The following is a 14,812-nucleotide window of genomic DNA, read 5'->3' on the forward strand; positions in this document are numbered from 1 at the left end:
AAAGAAAAGAATTATCAGTGAAAACATTCATTGCATTATGTCTTGTAAACGTAGTTTCATACAGAATTCTTATTAATTGTACAACATACTTGCTATAATTCGTATTTACTATAAATGGTGGAAATGTGTAACTGCAGTTCTACTATCGTATCTTTTATTTAATGTATATATCATACTATGATAGACCACTTTAACATTCGAACATTCGATTTATTTTGGTGTTAATTTGAAATACCAATCGTTTGTAAGCACAAAATACATTTGTACATGTATAAACAAACTCTGCAACGTTTGTGAACTTCTGCAATGTTAACAGTCTCAATCACACAAATTAGTCTTAGTTTCACTTCATTCACTGACTTTTATTTTTTGCTTTATCTTTTTCGTCCTTTTTTTCTTCTTCTTTCTTCTCATCCTTTTTCGCTTCTTTCTTATCTGTTTCTTTTTTCTCAGCATCGCGATTGGTTAGTTTATTATTGATCAAATTGTGTAAAGCCACTATGGATCTAACGAGAGCAGCAAGATACACAACCAACATTTGATCATTTGTTTTCACGTATAATGAATCAACGAAGCTACTTTGTGTCATATCGGGCAGTAAATTAAAAATATCTTGTAGTTGATAAACAATCTGATGATTAATAGGTAATTTTCCATTACCAACTTGTAGCAAATAATCTCTAATTTCTCTAATTTGTTCATGAAGACCTTTTAAACCTAGTAGTTGATTTGTAATTCTTTGACTAAGGGTACCAACTGTGGTGTCCTTAATATCTCTTAGTAAATGTTCTACACCTACTTCTTCTGCTTCCTCTGCACCGATTTCACTAGGAATGTGTTCAAAGGTCTTAGATGTCGGGGAACCATCCTGTAACCAATTTACAGTTATATTAATTACAATATAAATTAACATTTACATAGCAATTATGTTATGAAACATACATCGTGAACTTCTTCAACAGCTTGATACGCCTCTGTTGGAAGACCAAGATCTTTGGGTTTAGCGTCTATAATGACCAAAACAGAATTAGGGCAATATCTTCTGATTAATTCGTTAATCGCAACATCATTTTGATGTAATTTGGGCCCAGTATGATACCATCCTACTACCTTTTCACGGGCTAAAATGGATTAATGAAATATAAAATTCTGATTGTTTATCAGCTCATGTGCTTATGTTTCCAATAGATACATACCGTTGACCTTTTTAAACATTCCATACATGTTTTCAAGATAATCATGATCAAGGAACCACACACTTTTGTCCTTATCATCTTCATCAAAAGGAACTGTAAACAAAGATAATAATATTTGATATTCTTAATTCATTTAACTAAAATTTGAAATGTGTGCATGTCTATATAGGCTATTAAAATTAGAAATTTTTATGATAAAAATAACTTCATCTTATCTATAAAGGTATCAAAAGAACGATAAATTAGTAAAAAATATGTCATTTTATTTAAAAAGTTGGTAAAACTCTCAAAAGCAAATAGTGAATGATAGTAGCATCAACCTAACCTGCAAAACTGTTTGACACGTCTAGAACGCCTTTAGCCCTCCAACATCCCAAAAGAACACCAACAACTCTCTTCTGATTGCCAATTTTTCCCATACGATTAAAATGATCCACCACACTTAATAAAACTAAAGGGTGCACGACTACTTTTGTAGTTACAACCTCTTGACTCGGCATTTTTGAGCAATTCCTTTGACTTTAACCAATGAACGTAGCCACAACAGAAACAACATCCAAGTCATTCACTGACCATTCACAAAAGACCCTTCTAAGTACGTGAAAGTAAACAATATCTGACAATATAAGCGCCACTTTCAGGAAAATGTATCAACTATATCTCTATAAGATACTATATCCTAGGTATTTCCAACAAGCAAAAAATAATAATATATTAAATAATAATTAATAATAATTATATTACAATAACCAATTATATCCTAATTTAAAATCAGCTTAAGGTCAATTTAAAGATTTTGTATATATGTAACTTTTATACATTTTTTTCCAATTTATATCCCTCACGAGGTGAGACAAAGCGAATGAAATTTTCATGAAATTTATTTTCTAAATAATTATAAAAATGCTTTTGCATTTATTGTAAGTACAATAAGAAATTATAGTTAGCAGCACTGTTGCGAAAACATACTCTTCCACACGTGTTTTGTTCGATTCTGAAGTACTGCAAGGTAGTTCTTATCAGATATGTAGTAATTACCTAAAGAAATGTGACAAACGTAATGTTGAGTCATGAAATATGCATCTACATATAATATATGTATATCTTTTAATAATGATTTAATCTTATTTATTCGAGAAGGAAGGCCAATGCGTCTTACGTTTTTGCTTTCATAATGTGTATTCTTGCCGACATGTTTACCAACTGTAGAAATCAGAATAGGCGGGAAATTTTAGATTTCATATTCTTTTACAGAATGTCGAAACCAATAACCTTCGTAACCGGAAATGAAAAGAAACTGGAGGAATTTGTGACTATTCTGGGAAAGAATTTTCCACGAGAAGTTAAAAATATGAAGGTGGACCTTCCGGAATATCAAGGAGAGATAGAAGAGATTTGCGTTTCCAAATGTCGAACAGCAGCAGATATAATAAAAGGTCCTGTTATTATTGAAGACACATGTTTATGCTTCAAAGCAATGAAAGGATTGCCTGGACCTTATATCAAATGGTTCTTAGATAAATTAGGACCAGAAGGATTGTACCAAATGCTCCATGGTTGGGAAGACAAAACTGCGGAAGCGCTTTGCACTTTTGCCTATTGCGCCGGAGAACCGGAAGATCCGGTTTTATTGTTTCAGGGTAGAACCGATGGAACCATCGTGAGTCCTCGAGGACCACGAGATTTTGGTTGGGATGCATGTTTCCAGCCTTTGGGCAGTGATAAAACCTATGCAGAATTACCAAAAGAAGTGAAGAATCAAATTTCACACCGTAGCGAAGCGCTAAAGAAACTAAAGGAACATTTTATGAAAGAGGCTCAACATTAAATCGAAAAAAATTATTGTTCCTGAAAGTATAATATTCATTTAATTTTATGTTTCCTATAGGTATTAAAAATATGTATTTGCAAGCTATTAGCATTGAGAAATATATTTTAATTGTTTTTCATGGCGTATTGTTTACTATTTCCTATATAAATATGTATTTTCTCGCATGAATGATTGTATATCATCAAAGTATGCATTCGTCATTTTAATCCAATGTTAATTTACTACGTAAATTATTCTTATTTTATCAAAGCAGATTTAGCGTTTAAAATACAGTTTGACTGGTGTGGCGATAGCTGATGGACTTCGTCATAAGTTGTTACCGAAGAATTGTTTATACGAACAATAAAAAGTAGGAAAAGAATTTAAAAATTGATTTTAGCAAACGATATTTCACGTAACGTAAATATTGACCATACATTTATCGATGTGTTGTAAAATGATGCAATATTTTTTAACATTGTACCACGTTTATTTATCAATGAAAATTTAAATTTTTGAATTTTTAAAATTTTGTGAATATATAATACATACAAAAAAGTGGACGTATTTATTTCGCAGTAACATTACTTCTTTTTTCGTTATTGCTATATATGGAATAATGTAATCTTTATATACTTTTATATTGTTATTGATTGTCACGCACGACGGTAAACACGCAATCGGATTTTATTTGTTGCTCTTCTGAACGTTATTGATAAAGCCAATTATATTCATTAATCGAAAATATTTGCAATACTGTGACTTAAAAGAACAAAAACAATCTTAAGGAAAATTTTCTATCAAGGAAATTGTCTGTCATCGTATTAAAATTAGCACATCAAATTATGTTATTTATCACTGATTATATTGTGAAACTATAAATAAATAGCCAACGATTAATCAAAGTTTTCTACGAATATAAAAGCAATTCTTTTCTTTTAATTAAATGGGTCAGGGGAACTAATTATCTAATATATCACAGATTTTTTAAGGCTTCTAGAACAAAGGCTGCTCCCCTTATTTTTTCTTTCAATGGAATAGTTGTTATCGATGTAATAATATTCTTTTTTATTTTGTACAATTAAAGAATCATAACAGAGAATGCCTCTTCCAAGAGAAACTTCAAGGAATAAAAAAAGTTCAGAGCGTATGTAAGAATGCGTGCCGCCTGCGCATCGCTTGTTGCATTAATTTTATCAACTGTTCAATGACTTAATAAATATTTGGAACTCTAGCAATGCCATGGAAAATATCTCTTAATCCAGAATACATTTATTCTGATGCTTTGTCGATGTTTCTTTTTTTGAGAAAAATATTCTTCACCGCAATTCTCTAATTATGTAAAATAAAAAGAATTTCTCACTTAAATCTTATTTCGATACTAGGGAAAAAGAAGAAGAGAGAATAAAGGGACTCGTTTATCCCCTGATACTAACCCAAAAATATTAATTAATCTTTCAGTCCCATTTAATTAAGAACAAGTTTTCAATCCATATCCGCGATACTTTCCGACAAAATAGCTGATAAGGTTTTATTTGATATTGTTTATATGTATTTGTTTCGTGAAAGGATAGAAGGAGATTAAAAAGACAAATTTCTATGAAATGCTCAATTAACGTAAAAACTACGGACCAGGTTCTAGCTAATTTAGGTGATATTTTAAAAAATTATTCACGTAGCAAAAGTAACTGATGACGATGTCCGAACGGGTTATCTTGTGCATTGATTACACCGGCACAGCCAGTTCATAACACCCTTTCGGGAGGGGTTATCATTGTATTCGCATTTTCTTATTCCACCGGGATTTGCAGATTTTTCGCCTTATAAAAGGAGAAAGCGATGCAGCGGCAATACCAGTCTTGTTGCATGGGTCATACTATAATGGATACTCTAATCGGTAAGTAATAAGGAAAGAGCAAAGAGGGGTTTACATGTTTTGTTCTCATATATCTTCGAACGTTATGAATAACTTGAAATATTACACAAATTTCTTATTTTGCAGCATTATTGGCGATCTTAGCTACGGCGTTTGCCGTTCAAGGTACGTTAAATGGAAATAAAGTGAACCAAGTCGGCCGAACTCTTCATGCAGAGAAGTTTTGGACTTGAAATTACGAATCGCATGACAATTTCAAGACACAGTTATAAATATAATCTTATCAAACACTATTGCAGCACCTTTCCCCCATGGAAAAATTGTGACTTACAAATACCGTGCTGACGTGAAAGCTGGAATCATCGACCCGGCTCCATTCGCATCCGACTTTAATATCGAATGCCTCCTTCAGGTGCACCACGATGTCACCAATCCAAACTCAAAGAATACCTTTTACGTTACTTTGAGTGATATGAAACATGGGTTGTACAATGGACCGATGAAACGTTACGAGTCTGTAAGCCAGCTGTTACCGATCGACGCCGCTAAAGCGCTGTTGAATCCTTTCCTCGTTATCTATGAGGAAAATGGGCACGTAAGTTACGAGAAGATAAAGAAGTAATTTAGAAATGCGACAAGCATTCCAATAACGAAGGAAATGAAACATATTTGTATTATCATAGCTTGAAGGCGTGAAATTCGTAGAAGATGAGCCAGGATGGTCGAAGAACGTGAAGAAGGGTATCGTCTCTATGCTTCAATTGGACTTGGATCAGATGCATGTTCAAAGCCCAATAAAAGCACATAGTTTTATATCTCAGGAGGTAGGTAACGACTGATGGGAACATCCTTGGGTTTTGGTTAATGTTCTCTTTGGTTGTTACCACTAGGTTACCATTCATGGCAATTGCGAAGTGGCATATAACGTACAGCCAATGGACGAAATGCAAGCAACATCTGGCAAAGAGTTCGTAGTTACAAAGTTCTACGAATCCATGAACTGTTCTCACTTCAAATACCACGAGTTTAATCATGTTCAATGCCACAAATGTCAAGTACATGAAAGGGTATTGAGAACAGTAGATCTTTTCTATCATTTTTTCTGTACTAAAATTTTAATTTCATAATTTTCATTTCTATATTGTTACATAGAACGACATGAGCACTTCCAGCAGACGCGTTTTCGTAATAGATAATCAGGATAATGAAATCCTTATTAAAAAATTGATTGGACATGCAGTGATTAACTACTTCCCATGGCTGGCTGCATCAGAAGCTCATTATCTTTTGACCAAGTAATTTGAGAGTGATAACATATTATTATAATTCCAAATACGTATAAACACTTCGCCAAAAATTTTATTTAAGAACGATATCTGTTTTTGCAGCCAAACTTTGTTCCTCGAAAAGGTCGTTCCCGTATCTGACATTCAATTAATGGGCTCCAAACACTTAATTGTTTCGCCTATCGAGAAGGTCATCTACGATGAACCTAAAACTCCATACGTTCCTGAAGCTGATATAGACGTAACTGGTCACCGGCATGTTGTTAAACTCGATGAACTTGTGGTTAAAGTGAAGAAAATGTTGGACGAGGTTGCTGGTTACCTGAAGGAAACTCACGTCGATAAGAAACAAATAGATTGGAAGCACGACCAAACGATCAACAGAATTTTACACGTTATGAAGTACATGAACGTTGCATCCTTGAACAAAGTGTTTAGCGAAATTGAGGATATCAAAGATGCCAAAGTGGAAGCAGTGAGGTGAGTAAACCGATATTTATCGGTGATTGAAAAATAACTATGTAATATATCTTCACACCAATTTTTTCATGCCTTTTCAGAAATATTTTCCTTACAATAGTACCACACGTAGGAACTCCTGCTGCGTGCCTTTTCACGCGAAATGTAGTCCGTACAAAGAGTGTACCGAATTGGGTTGCCGTCACGATGCTTGCCAATCTTCCGATGCACGTAAAAGTTCCATCGAAGGAACTGCTTTTACAGATGGAAGAACTCCTTAACTTAGGCGAATTCGTTTCTCCGAGCGTAAGGGAAGCTGGCATATTCTGCTTTGCCACACTGATTCATAAGACCTTCAAGAAAGAACAGACCGAAGTTGTTGATCCTCTTATGGAGAGATACTTGAAGCATTTCATGGATCATGTTAGAAGTATGGAATTTCTATCACTTTTTCTTCCTATTTTTTAATTAATTTCTTAGTTCTTAAGCCCTCGCATTCTTCAATATGATTGATAACAAATGTTGCAGATGAGCCGATGTTTCACATGAAGATGGTATACATGATGGCTATGAAGAACGTTCGATCGAAACATGTTTTGAAACATCTGGAGCCTATCATCAAAGGCGAAGAGGTTGTTTCCGAAAAGCCACACAACATTCGAGTGCAAGCTATTTGGACCCTAAAAAACATAAACGTGCATAGAAATTATATTCACGACGTACTCTGGCCAGTCCTTAGTGACGTTAGCCTTCCCTCGGCAGTGAGAATCGCTGCTTTTAATGTACTGATGCACCAAGTTAATCAAGAGCCTAACTTAGGGCGTGTTATGAACATATACTGGTTAATGGTTTACGAAAAAGACGAACATCTGTATAATTATTATGTGGATACCGTTAAAGGACTTGCCAACTCGGTAGACCCTTGCCTGATGAAAATTCGAGAAATGGCTAAGAAAATATTGAAGTTTATTCGCATAAGGAACCTGAATCAACCACTTTCAAGCAAAATCCACGTTGACTACGTAGATGAAAAGTACGGATTCGGCGAGAGCGTGATGGCTTCCTTAGTTCTCGACAATTTAACTGGTTTACCGTACGTTGGTTCAGTGGAACACGTCGAAACTGTTGCTCATAAACCTGTTACCACATTGGGAGTGAGTCCATTCGATGTTATCGTATATATGAAAAATATTATTTAAGTTCTCTTTAGTATCATTCAACTTTTTTTCTATGTCTTAGGTTCACTGGAACATAGATGGCATGAGCAAAATCTTAAAGCATATCAATCATAATGTGCTCCACAAAGTCGTAGAGGCAATTAAAAATGACAATGTGAAGAATATATTGAATCGAGCAGTCAAAGATATACCGGCAATTAAAGATATAAACGTTAACGTGATTCTAACAATGAACGACAATGTTGTTTTCATACTCCACTCTGATGAGAGTAATTCGTTGAAACTTCTTGATAAATTGAAGGAATGGAACAAGCTCATTACCGAGTACCTAAATGTTATTAACTGGCAGACTGTGCTGTACCATAGTCATTCCGAAATGCACATGGTCACCGATCTTGGTGTACCAGCCGTTTTGGCTTCCAAAGTACCATCTCTGAGCTCTCTCAGAGGAAGCGTTGAATATTCCGAGAATAAAAATCATTTAATCTTGAAATCAAAAGTCAAATATCAACAATGGATGCACGGTGAATACGTGATGTCGATTTACAATCCTGTCGTTGATTCCTGGCACTCTATTCGTAAAACGTCGTCTGTAGACGTTACTTTGCCTTGTGATATAGCCATCGGTTACAATCAGGACACGAAGAGTTTTAAAGTTTCATTGGCAAGATTGCCTGTTTCGGAATTCTCGGTCGTTGGAATATCCTTTCACGGAAAGAACTATGTCACCCTTACAGGAGATCAGCACGATCTGTTGAAGAAATTGTGTTCCACTTGCCGTCATCACGAAGTTATCACCACTGGTGCTAGTTTGAAAACTTACGAGAGCAACTTTGACTCGAAGGACACTGGTACTCGATTTTCGATGATACTTCATTGTGACAACGATACTGTTCCTGTCTCGCCTGTTAATCACTGGCTTGAAGTGTACTCAGACAAATATAAAAACACCATGTAAGTATAAAGTTAAGGGATGACAGCGGACAAGGAGAAGGAGTAACATCAAAACTTATTTTCTTTGCGTAGTGGCTGTTCATGGATGAAACCTGTTATGGCAGTTCATCATAACATAATGAACAATATAATTGCGAAGCAAGAAGGAAGTTGCGTAATTGTGTATAAAAGTGAACCAAGTATCGCTTATCCTACTTCGATGGTAAGTTAAAAAAGTGACTTTACTTATGCAATACGTGAATCTTCCTTCTCTTAATTCTAATTTTTTTACTGTTTATTTAGATCGACTTAACCGGAAAAGTTAGTTTTCAAGATTTGGATCACAATCATGAAAAAATGGTTTTGATTAGTAGCAAGAGAATCGATATTCGGGGAAATATGAACGTCAAAGCAGCCTCCACTGATGAATCTGTAAGACAGTGGGATATGAATGTTAACATTATATTTTCTCAGGGGCACTTCAACAACAGTATGAAAGTTATGATCACTCGTATTACGCCAGAAGAGAAAAACCTGAAGGTTTGTAAGGTTTAAGATCTATACGTGAAACGTTTTCGTTAAAAAGACATTTGACGTGTTTTCTTAGATATGTATCGAGGCACAAAAAGATTATCCGATGATTGGCTGGAAAGTAGGTGCGTGGAAAGTTAATGAAGAAAAGGAAATTAATTCAAAAGTGACGATCACCATGGGGCAAACGAAAGATGATAAGTGTGTACGCGATGACATGGACGTCACAATAGTCGTGAAAGGTGAAATGTCAGAAGACCAAAAAGATCATATCGTCCACGACAGCATGCATAGTGTGTGCTCTAAACAAAGTCAAAATTCTTTGTTTTACTCCAAGGGGTCGATTGTTCCTAAGACTAGAGAATGTATTGAAGAAGCGTTGCGTCATTCAACCCTGAGAAAGTACACCGTAAATATGACGCTAAGGAAGGTAAATATTTACAATTTAGTACTATTGTAGTAGTTTAATTATATACTTGACCTTTATTCGTATTACAGGTACCTCTATATTTGACATCGATCGTAAATATGGCACAAGATATTTTACGTGCTGCTTACTTCTCGCATATGAAATATACTTGGAATCATGTGGAACCCGGAAACGCGAAGATTGTCTTAGAATTCCCATATTCGACATCTCTCCTTAACACAGCCGTCGCTGGACCGACGTACAGTTACGAATTGGTCCATTTACCATTTGGTGATCCACTTTGGAATCCATGGATGGATAACGCACAATTCTCTTTCTTAATGTTAAATAATTACGTTAAAGGCGGACTCAGTAAGTTATTTTGCTACCTATAACAAGTAATCATTAATACGATAGTCATCAATATCTTTATACTATTCATAGAGTTCTGCACAGTTCGTCCTCGAGTTCTTGTCACTCTAGATAATGGTATCATTCCGTACATCGTACGAGACAAATGGACTCTGCTGTCTGGTGATCATATAGACCAAATGTACAGTATCTTCGTGAAATCAGTGCAAGACAATGTATTGGCTCTGAAGGTTTATGTAGGTGAACATGAATTGGAAATCATGCCTGTCAATGGAGGCATGACAGTCACCATAGATAATGAAGTTATAGACAAAACGAATATAGAAAAAGGTGTTATGATACCTAAGAACTCTGACTCCTACGTTATTAGGTGAATTCCCTCAGTATTAATTTTCCAACAAATTCTCATTTACTTAAATTTTAATCTCACAGGATGATTTCTGCAGAATAACACGGTACTGGAGTATAATTATAATATTCGTGCTTTTTCGGACAGGTTGACCAAAGGTTATGAAATTGTGACGATCGAATCTCAATTACTACCGTTCCAAATTTACTATCTACCAGACAGCGTGACAATTTTTGTGGGCACCTCACTTCAAGGTCAAGTAACTGGGATGTGCGGTCATATGGATAGCACGCACGAAACGAAAATTCCACAGATATACAGTGTCTCGCATCTTTAAAGAGATCAAATGAAATCATTTAATCATATTTCCCATTTTATGAAACGTATTCAGCGGAAATTATCTAAAGCAGTAGGTGTACATTGTCCGACAAGAGAACTTAATATAAAATGATCATGTAGATACAAAAAGTAGACGAATAAAGATTTATCCCGGGCAATCTTCGGTTAGTTATTCTTTACCTTTACAGTGGTAATCGTCAAATCATTCAACTTTATCGTCGTGATGTAATTACAATGAAATATATTATGTTAGTAAAAGAAAAAAAAATTCATTATTATGTCTAAATTCATTTTATAAATATTGCAGAAGTGTCACTTTTTTAGTAATTTTTTATAAAATTGTACAATTTGAAATTGAATAAATAAAGTTTTATTTCTTTCATATTTTATATTTACAGTTGTCTAGAAATAGCAAGAAAAATAGCATTGTTGCTTTGCCTCAGGACATTGGCTCAACCTTGACGCAGAAATGTAATGATAAACAAACTCCGGGCAAAACAATGTAACTGATCAATGAAGACGAATTTGAATTTTCCGACTCTTCCCCGACCAGTATAAATAAATGGGCGCGATCGCGAGCGACAGAGTATTGTACAGTATCTACAAAGTATCTCCGAGTATCTAACGAGTATCTACCAAGTTACGCGACGAGCATTAACGAGTAATTATTCTGCGATTTATACTTTGTACTAACGACTTACGTATACGGCTGTACATTAATTTATTATTCTAAATATATTCGACAGTTTCAACAACGAACAATCTTATCATTAAACCTCACATACCAACATCCTCTTCACATCAGCATCTGCAGTATTAAGAAAGTAGTTGTCACGTGGCCTCCGTGGCGCAATCGGCTAGCGCGTTCGGCTGTTAACCGAAAGGTTGGTGGTTCGAGCCCACCCGGGGGCGATTTATTTTTTGCAAATTTTACAAAAATAGAAATAATACACGATTTTTATATTTTCCGGCACGTGTTCACTGGCAAAAAAAATTTATACATTTGTATCACAAGTGTACTGTAGAAACAACATTATCTAGTATTTAGTTATTAAAGTTATGGATCACAAAAGTGAAACACTGGTTTTGGAGAGGTTCCGAGATAAAGATCGTACCATGTATCGTAAATTTTGGAATGAAATAGAACATATTCATTATTAATAATAACGTTAGCAGTAAGTTTTCTGTTAAAAGTAGAAATGTAAAACATGTCATATCTTATTGCACAGATGACTTCTGTAGCTCGTCTGTGCTTGTAGGCATATAGTGTTAATGTGAATTGTACGGCTTTTACTATAACACAATACAGAAGTAATAGAAATATACAAATATTGAATATATCTATAATTTGTTTCGTATTTTTATAATAAATGAGCAAGATTTAGATGTTAGCTTTAAGTTTTAGAAACGTATAAATTATTCCAATATACTGCAATATAATAGAAAGCAAATGGGAAATTAGATTTGAATGATACAATATATGATTTGATACACTATATATTTATTTAAATAAAGCGATTATCTGTTATTATATATTACGACTGTATCATGTACCATTAATAGGAGTACATAATTTAAATTTACCTCCGAAATCCTACTGGCGCTACTGTCGATTTGAAATTGTGGTTGGACTCCATCTTCCTTTCGCCGACAACCTATACGCAACGCGAGGAAAAATGTAAGTTCGTTTTTGAAAGATAACATTTATTACATAATAATTAATTATGTTAATATGAAAAACATTAGTTATTTGTTAATATAACACCATTGTCTATTGTTAGTTGCACACATTATTACTTATTTATAGAATCGATTGAAACCGCATGTGGTTGGTCTTGTACGATACTCTTAAATATTTTATTCACGTTATACGTTTGTGACTCTTTGATATGTTTAAACTTTACAATTTTGTGAAAATTATTGTCCCTGGTTATGTTGTTAGAGCGAATTCGTATTTTGATCTTGTTACGTTATAGGTTAAGTAGTTAAAGTTGTTTAACCACAACTGTATCTATATCGATCAGTGTTGCATCAGAACACTCCATTTGTTTTCTGCAATTGAATTCTTATTCTTGTTTCAGAGATGTTATCAAAAATGGCTATGTTTTGGAATCGTATAGGACAGCTTGGGTTAGGTTTAACTGCGACTGGGCTTGTTGTTAATAATGCCTTGTACAATGGTTGGTTTTCCTTTTATTATGCAACAATGTGTTTATCGAATATAAGTTCAATAAATTTTACAATTTTTTTTTTAGTTTTACAAAGTTACAAGTTTTATAATACTTGTGTATTGTTTGTTTCAGTCGATGGTGGTCACAGGGCTGTTATTTTTGATAGATTTACTGGAATAAAGAAACAGGTTGTAGGGGAAGGAACTCATTTCATTATTCCTTGGGTTCAGAGACCTATCATATTTGATATTCGATCAATGCCAAGAAATATTCCTGTAATTACTGGAAGTAAAGATCTACAAAATGTAAACATCACACTTCGTATTCTCTACAGACCTGTACCAGACTCCTTGCCAAAAATCTATACTGTTCTTGGTATAGATTATGCTGAAAGAGTATTGCCCTCTATTACCAATGAAGTCTTAAAAGCAGTAGTTGCTCAATTTGATGCAGGAGAATTAATCACGCAGAGGGAGAGCGTCTCTCAAAAAGTTAGGGAAGATTTAACAGAAAGAGCTTCTCAGTTTGGATTAATTTTAGACGATATTTCTATTGTAAGCATGTTATGATCATTTATGTTTTTCAATATGTGTATACTCTGTTTAATCTCATAACCTACTTTATTTCAGACACACTTAACGTTTGGAAAAGAATTTACTCAGGCTGTAGAAATGAAACAAGTAGCACAGCAAGACGCAGAGAAGGCCCGTTTCTTAGTAGAAAAAGCGGAACAACACAAGAAAGCTGCTATCATTAGTGCAGAGGGTGATGCTCAAGCTGCCAGCTTAATTGCAAAATCCCTTGGTGAAGCAGGCGATGGTTTAGTTGAACTTAGAAGAATCGAAGCTGCAGAAGATATAGCCCATAATCTGTCTAGATCTCGTCAAGTAGCTTATTTGCCACCAGGTCAAAATGTTTTATTAAACTTACCACAGTAAAGATATGAACTCAAATAAAAGTTATATACATAAGTTGTGCATTTATATTATAATGTACGAGTCTGATGCATTAATGGCGTACTAGTAACAGGGAACTTTTAATGTGCATACATGTTCCTAGACATAAATGAAGCAATTTTTGTAAAATTTTAGTCTACATTCTTAAGTTTGTAATTCTATACATGTTTCCCTTTCAGTTATGTAATAATTACTTGACAAACTGAAAGCATCTGTTGTTGTTAGCTATGGGTCAGTTTGCTTTTCAGAAGAGGAGATCATTTTCCTTGTGGATTTTCAATACCCTAATATAAAATTTAAAATGTGTGTAATGCTTTTGAATTTAAATTTTTTTGCATCCACAAGATTATTTTATTTCAGGGTTATTGGCTTACCAATAATAGGCTCTGTACCTCAAACTGTGCATTCACAGTAATTAGTAAGCAATGATAGAGTTGTATTTATTTCAGTGTCAAGTAATAAAAACAATTTTTACAGGAAATGTATAACTTTTAGTGAACTGTATGCTATGATCTGGGAGAATTGAACACATCTATCGCGCAATGCTTATATACATGGTGTATTTGTTAATACATAGTTGTAAATTAGTAAATATTCTGTAAAAGATCTATACCAATTTAAATTTTATTTTTCAGAGTATATATTTTCAGACAGTCACTTTATTCGTACTTTATTCAATGTGCAACTTTTTCAAAACTTTAATTTTTTAAGAATTTTAAGTACCGATATTTTAAAATCGTACTTTTTTATCGCGAAAAATGCTAGCTAGGGAAAAGACTTCGAAATTTCATCGCAGTCATTTATTCGTCCGGATCACCAATGAATTATGACGATCAATCAAGACTGAAGATTGGTGAAAGATTATCGCAGTCGGGGTCCTCTGGCCCAACGTTTGTCGGCATTGCCAGTTAAGAAAGAAAACAATTCATCACAATTTGGCGATCACC

General features: G+C 34.3%; 4 protein-coding genes and 1 non-coding gene across 6 annotated transcripts; 4 read left to right on the forward strand and 1 right to left on the reverse strand.

The window, feature by feature from the left end:
* Positions 1-189: 189 nt before the first annotated feature.
* On the reverse strand, positions 190-1,696 carry Rpn8 (regulatory particle non-ATPase 8). Its single transcript, XM_033343838.2, has 4 exons — positions 1,522-1,696; positions 1,197-1,289; positions 943-1,121; positions 190-868 (listed from the first exon to the last, which is right to left on the reverse strand). Exons 1-4 carry the CDS (start codon positions 1,694-1,696, stop codon positions 353-355), a joined length of 963 nt encoding a protein of 320 aa, XP_033199729.1. The 3' UTR covers positions 190-352.
* Positions 1,697-1,758: 62 nt separating this feature from the next.
* LOC117162026 (inosine triphosphate pyrophosphatase) lies at positions 1,759-3,145 on the forward strand. Of its 2 annotated transcripts, none has more exons than XM_076622785.1 (2): positions 1,759-1,879; positions 2,451-3,145. In XM_076622785.1, exons 1-2 carry the CDS (start codon positions 1,842-1,844, stop codon positions 3,022-3,024), a joined length of 612 nt encoding a protein of 203 aa, XP_076478900.1. In that variant the 5' UTR covers positions 1,759-1,841; the 3' UTR covers positions 3,025-3,145. The 2 variants fall into 2 exon arrangements, with proteins under 2 accessions (XP_076478900.1, XP_033199731.1); XM_033343840.2 differs by lacking the exon at positions 1,759-1,879 and adding an exon at positions 2,144-2,205.
* Positions 3,146-4,829: 1,684 nt separating this feature from the next.
* Positions 4,830-10,896, forward strand: Vhdl (larval-specific very high density lipoprotein). The gene is made up of 16 exons (XM_033343872.2): positions 4,830-4,903; positions 5,009-5,047; positions 5,182-5,477; positions 5,566-5,706; positions 5,773-5,949; positions 6,035-6,177; positions 6,271-6,648; positions 6,729-7,057; positions 7,156-7,781; positions 7,867-8,759; positions 8,832-8,961; positions 9,042-9,278; positions 9,346-9,699; positions 9,768-10,050; positions 10,123-10,420; positions 10,547-10,896. Exons 1-16 carry the CDS (start codon positions 4,846-4,848, stop codon positions 10,734-10,736), a joined length of 4,572 nt encoding a protein of 1,523 aa, XP_033199763.2. The 5' UTR covers positions 4,830-4,845; the 3' UTR covers positions 10,737-10,896.
* A 680-nt stretch (positions 10,897-11,576) lies between these two features.
* On the forward strand, positions 11,577-11,650 carry TRNAN-GUU (transfer RNA asparagine (anticodon GUU)). Its single transcript has one exon. It is a non-coding gene; the product is annotated as a tRNA-Asn (tRNA).
* Positions 11,651-12,336: 686 nt separating this feature from the next.
* Phb1 (prohibitin 1) lies at positions 12,337-14,457 on the forward strand. The gene is made up of 4 exons (XM_033343853.2): positions 12,337-12,416; positions 12,820-12,918; positions 13,042-13,463; positions 13,539-14,457. The coding sequence occupies exons 2-4, from the start codon at positions 12,822-12,824 to the stop codon at positions 13,845-13,847; spliced, it is 828 nt and encodes a 275-aa protein (XP_033199744.1). The 5' UTR covers positions 12,337-12,416; positions 12,820-12,821; the 3' UTR covers positions 13,848-14,457.
* Positions 14,458-14,812: the final 355 nt, after the last annotated feature.

The sequence above is a fragment of the Bombus vancouverensis genome, chromosome 11 (genome assembly GCF_051014615.1).
Source record: "Bombus vancouverensis nearcticus chromosome 11, iyBomVanc1_principal, whole genome shotgun sequence".
Taxonomy (NCBI): Eukaryota; Metazoa; Arthropoda; class Insecta; order Hymenoptera; family Apidae; genus Bombus; species Bombus vancouverensis.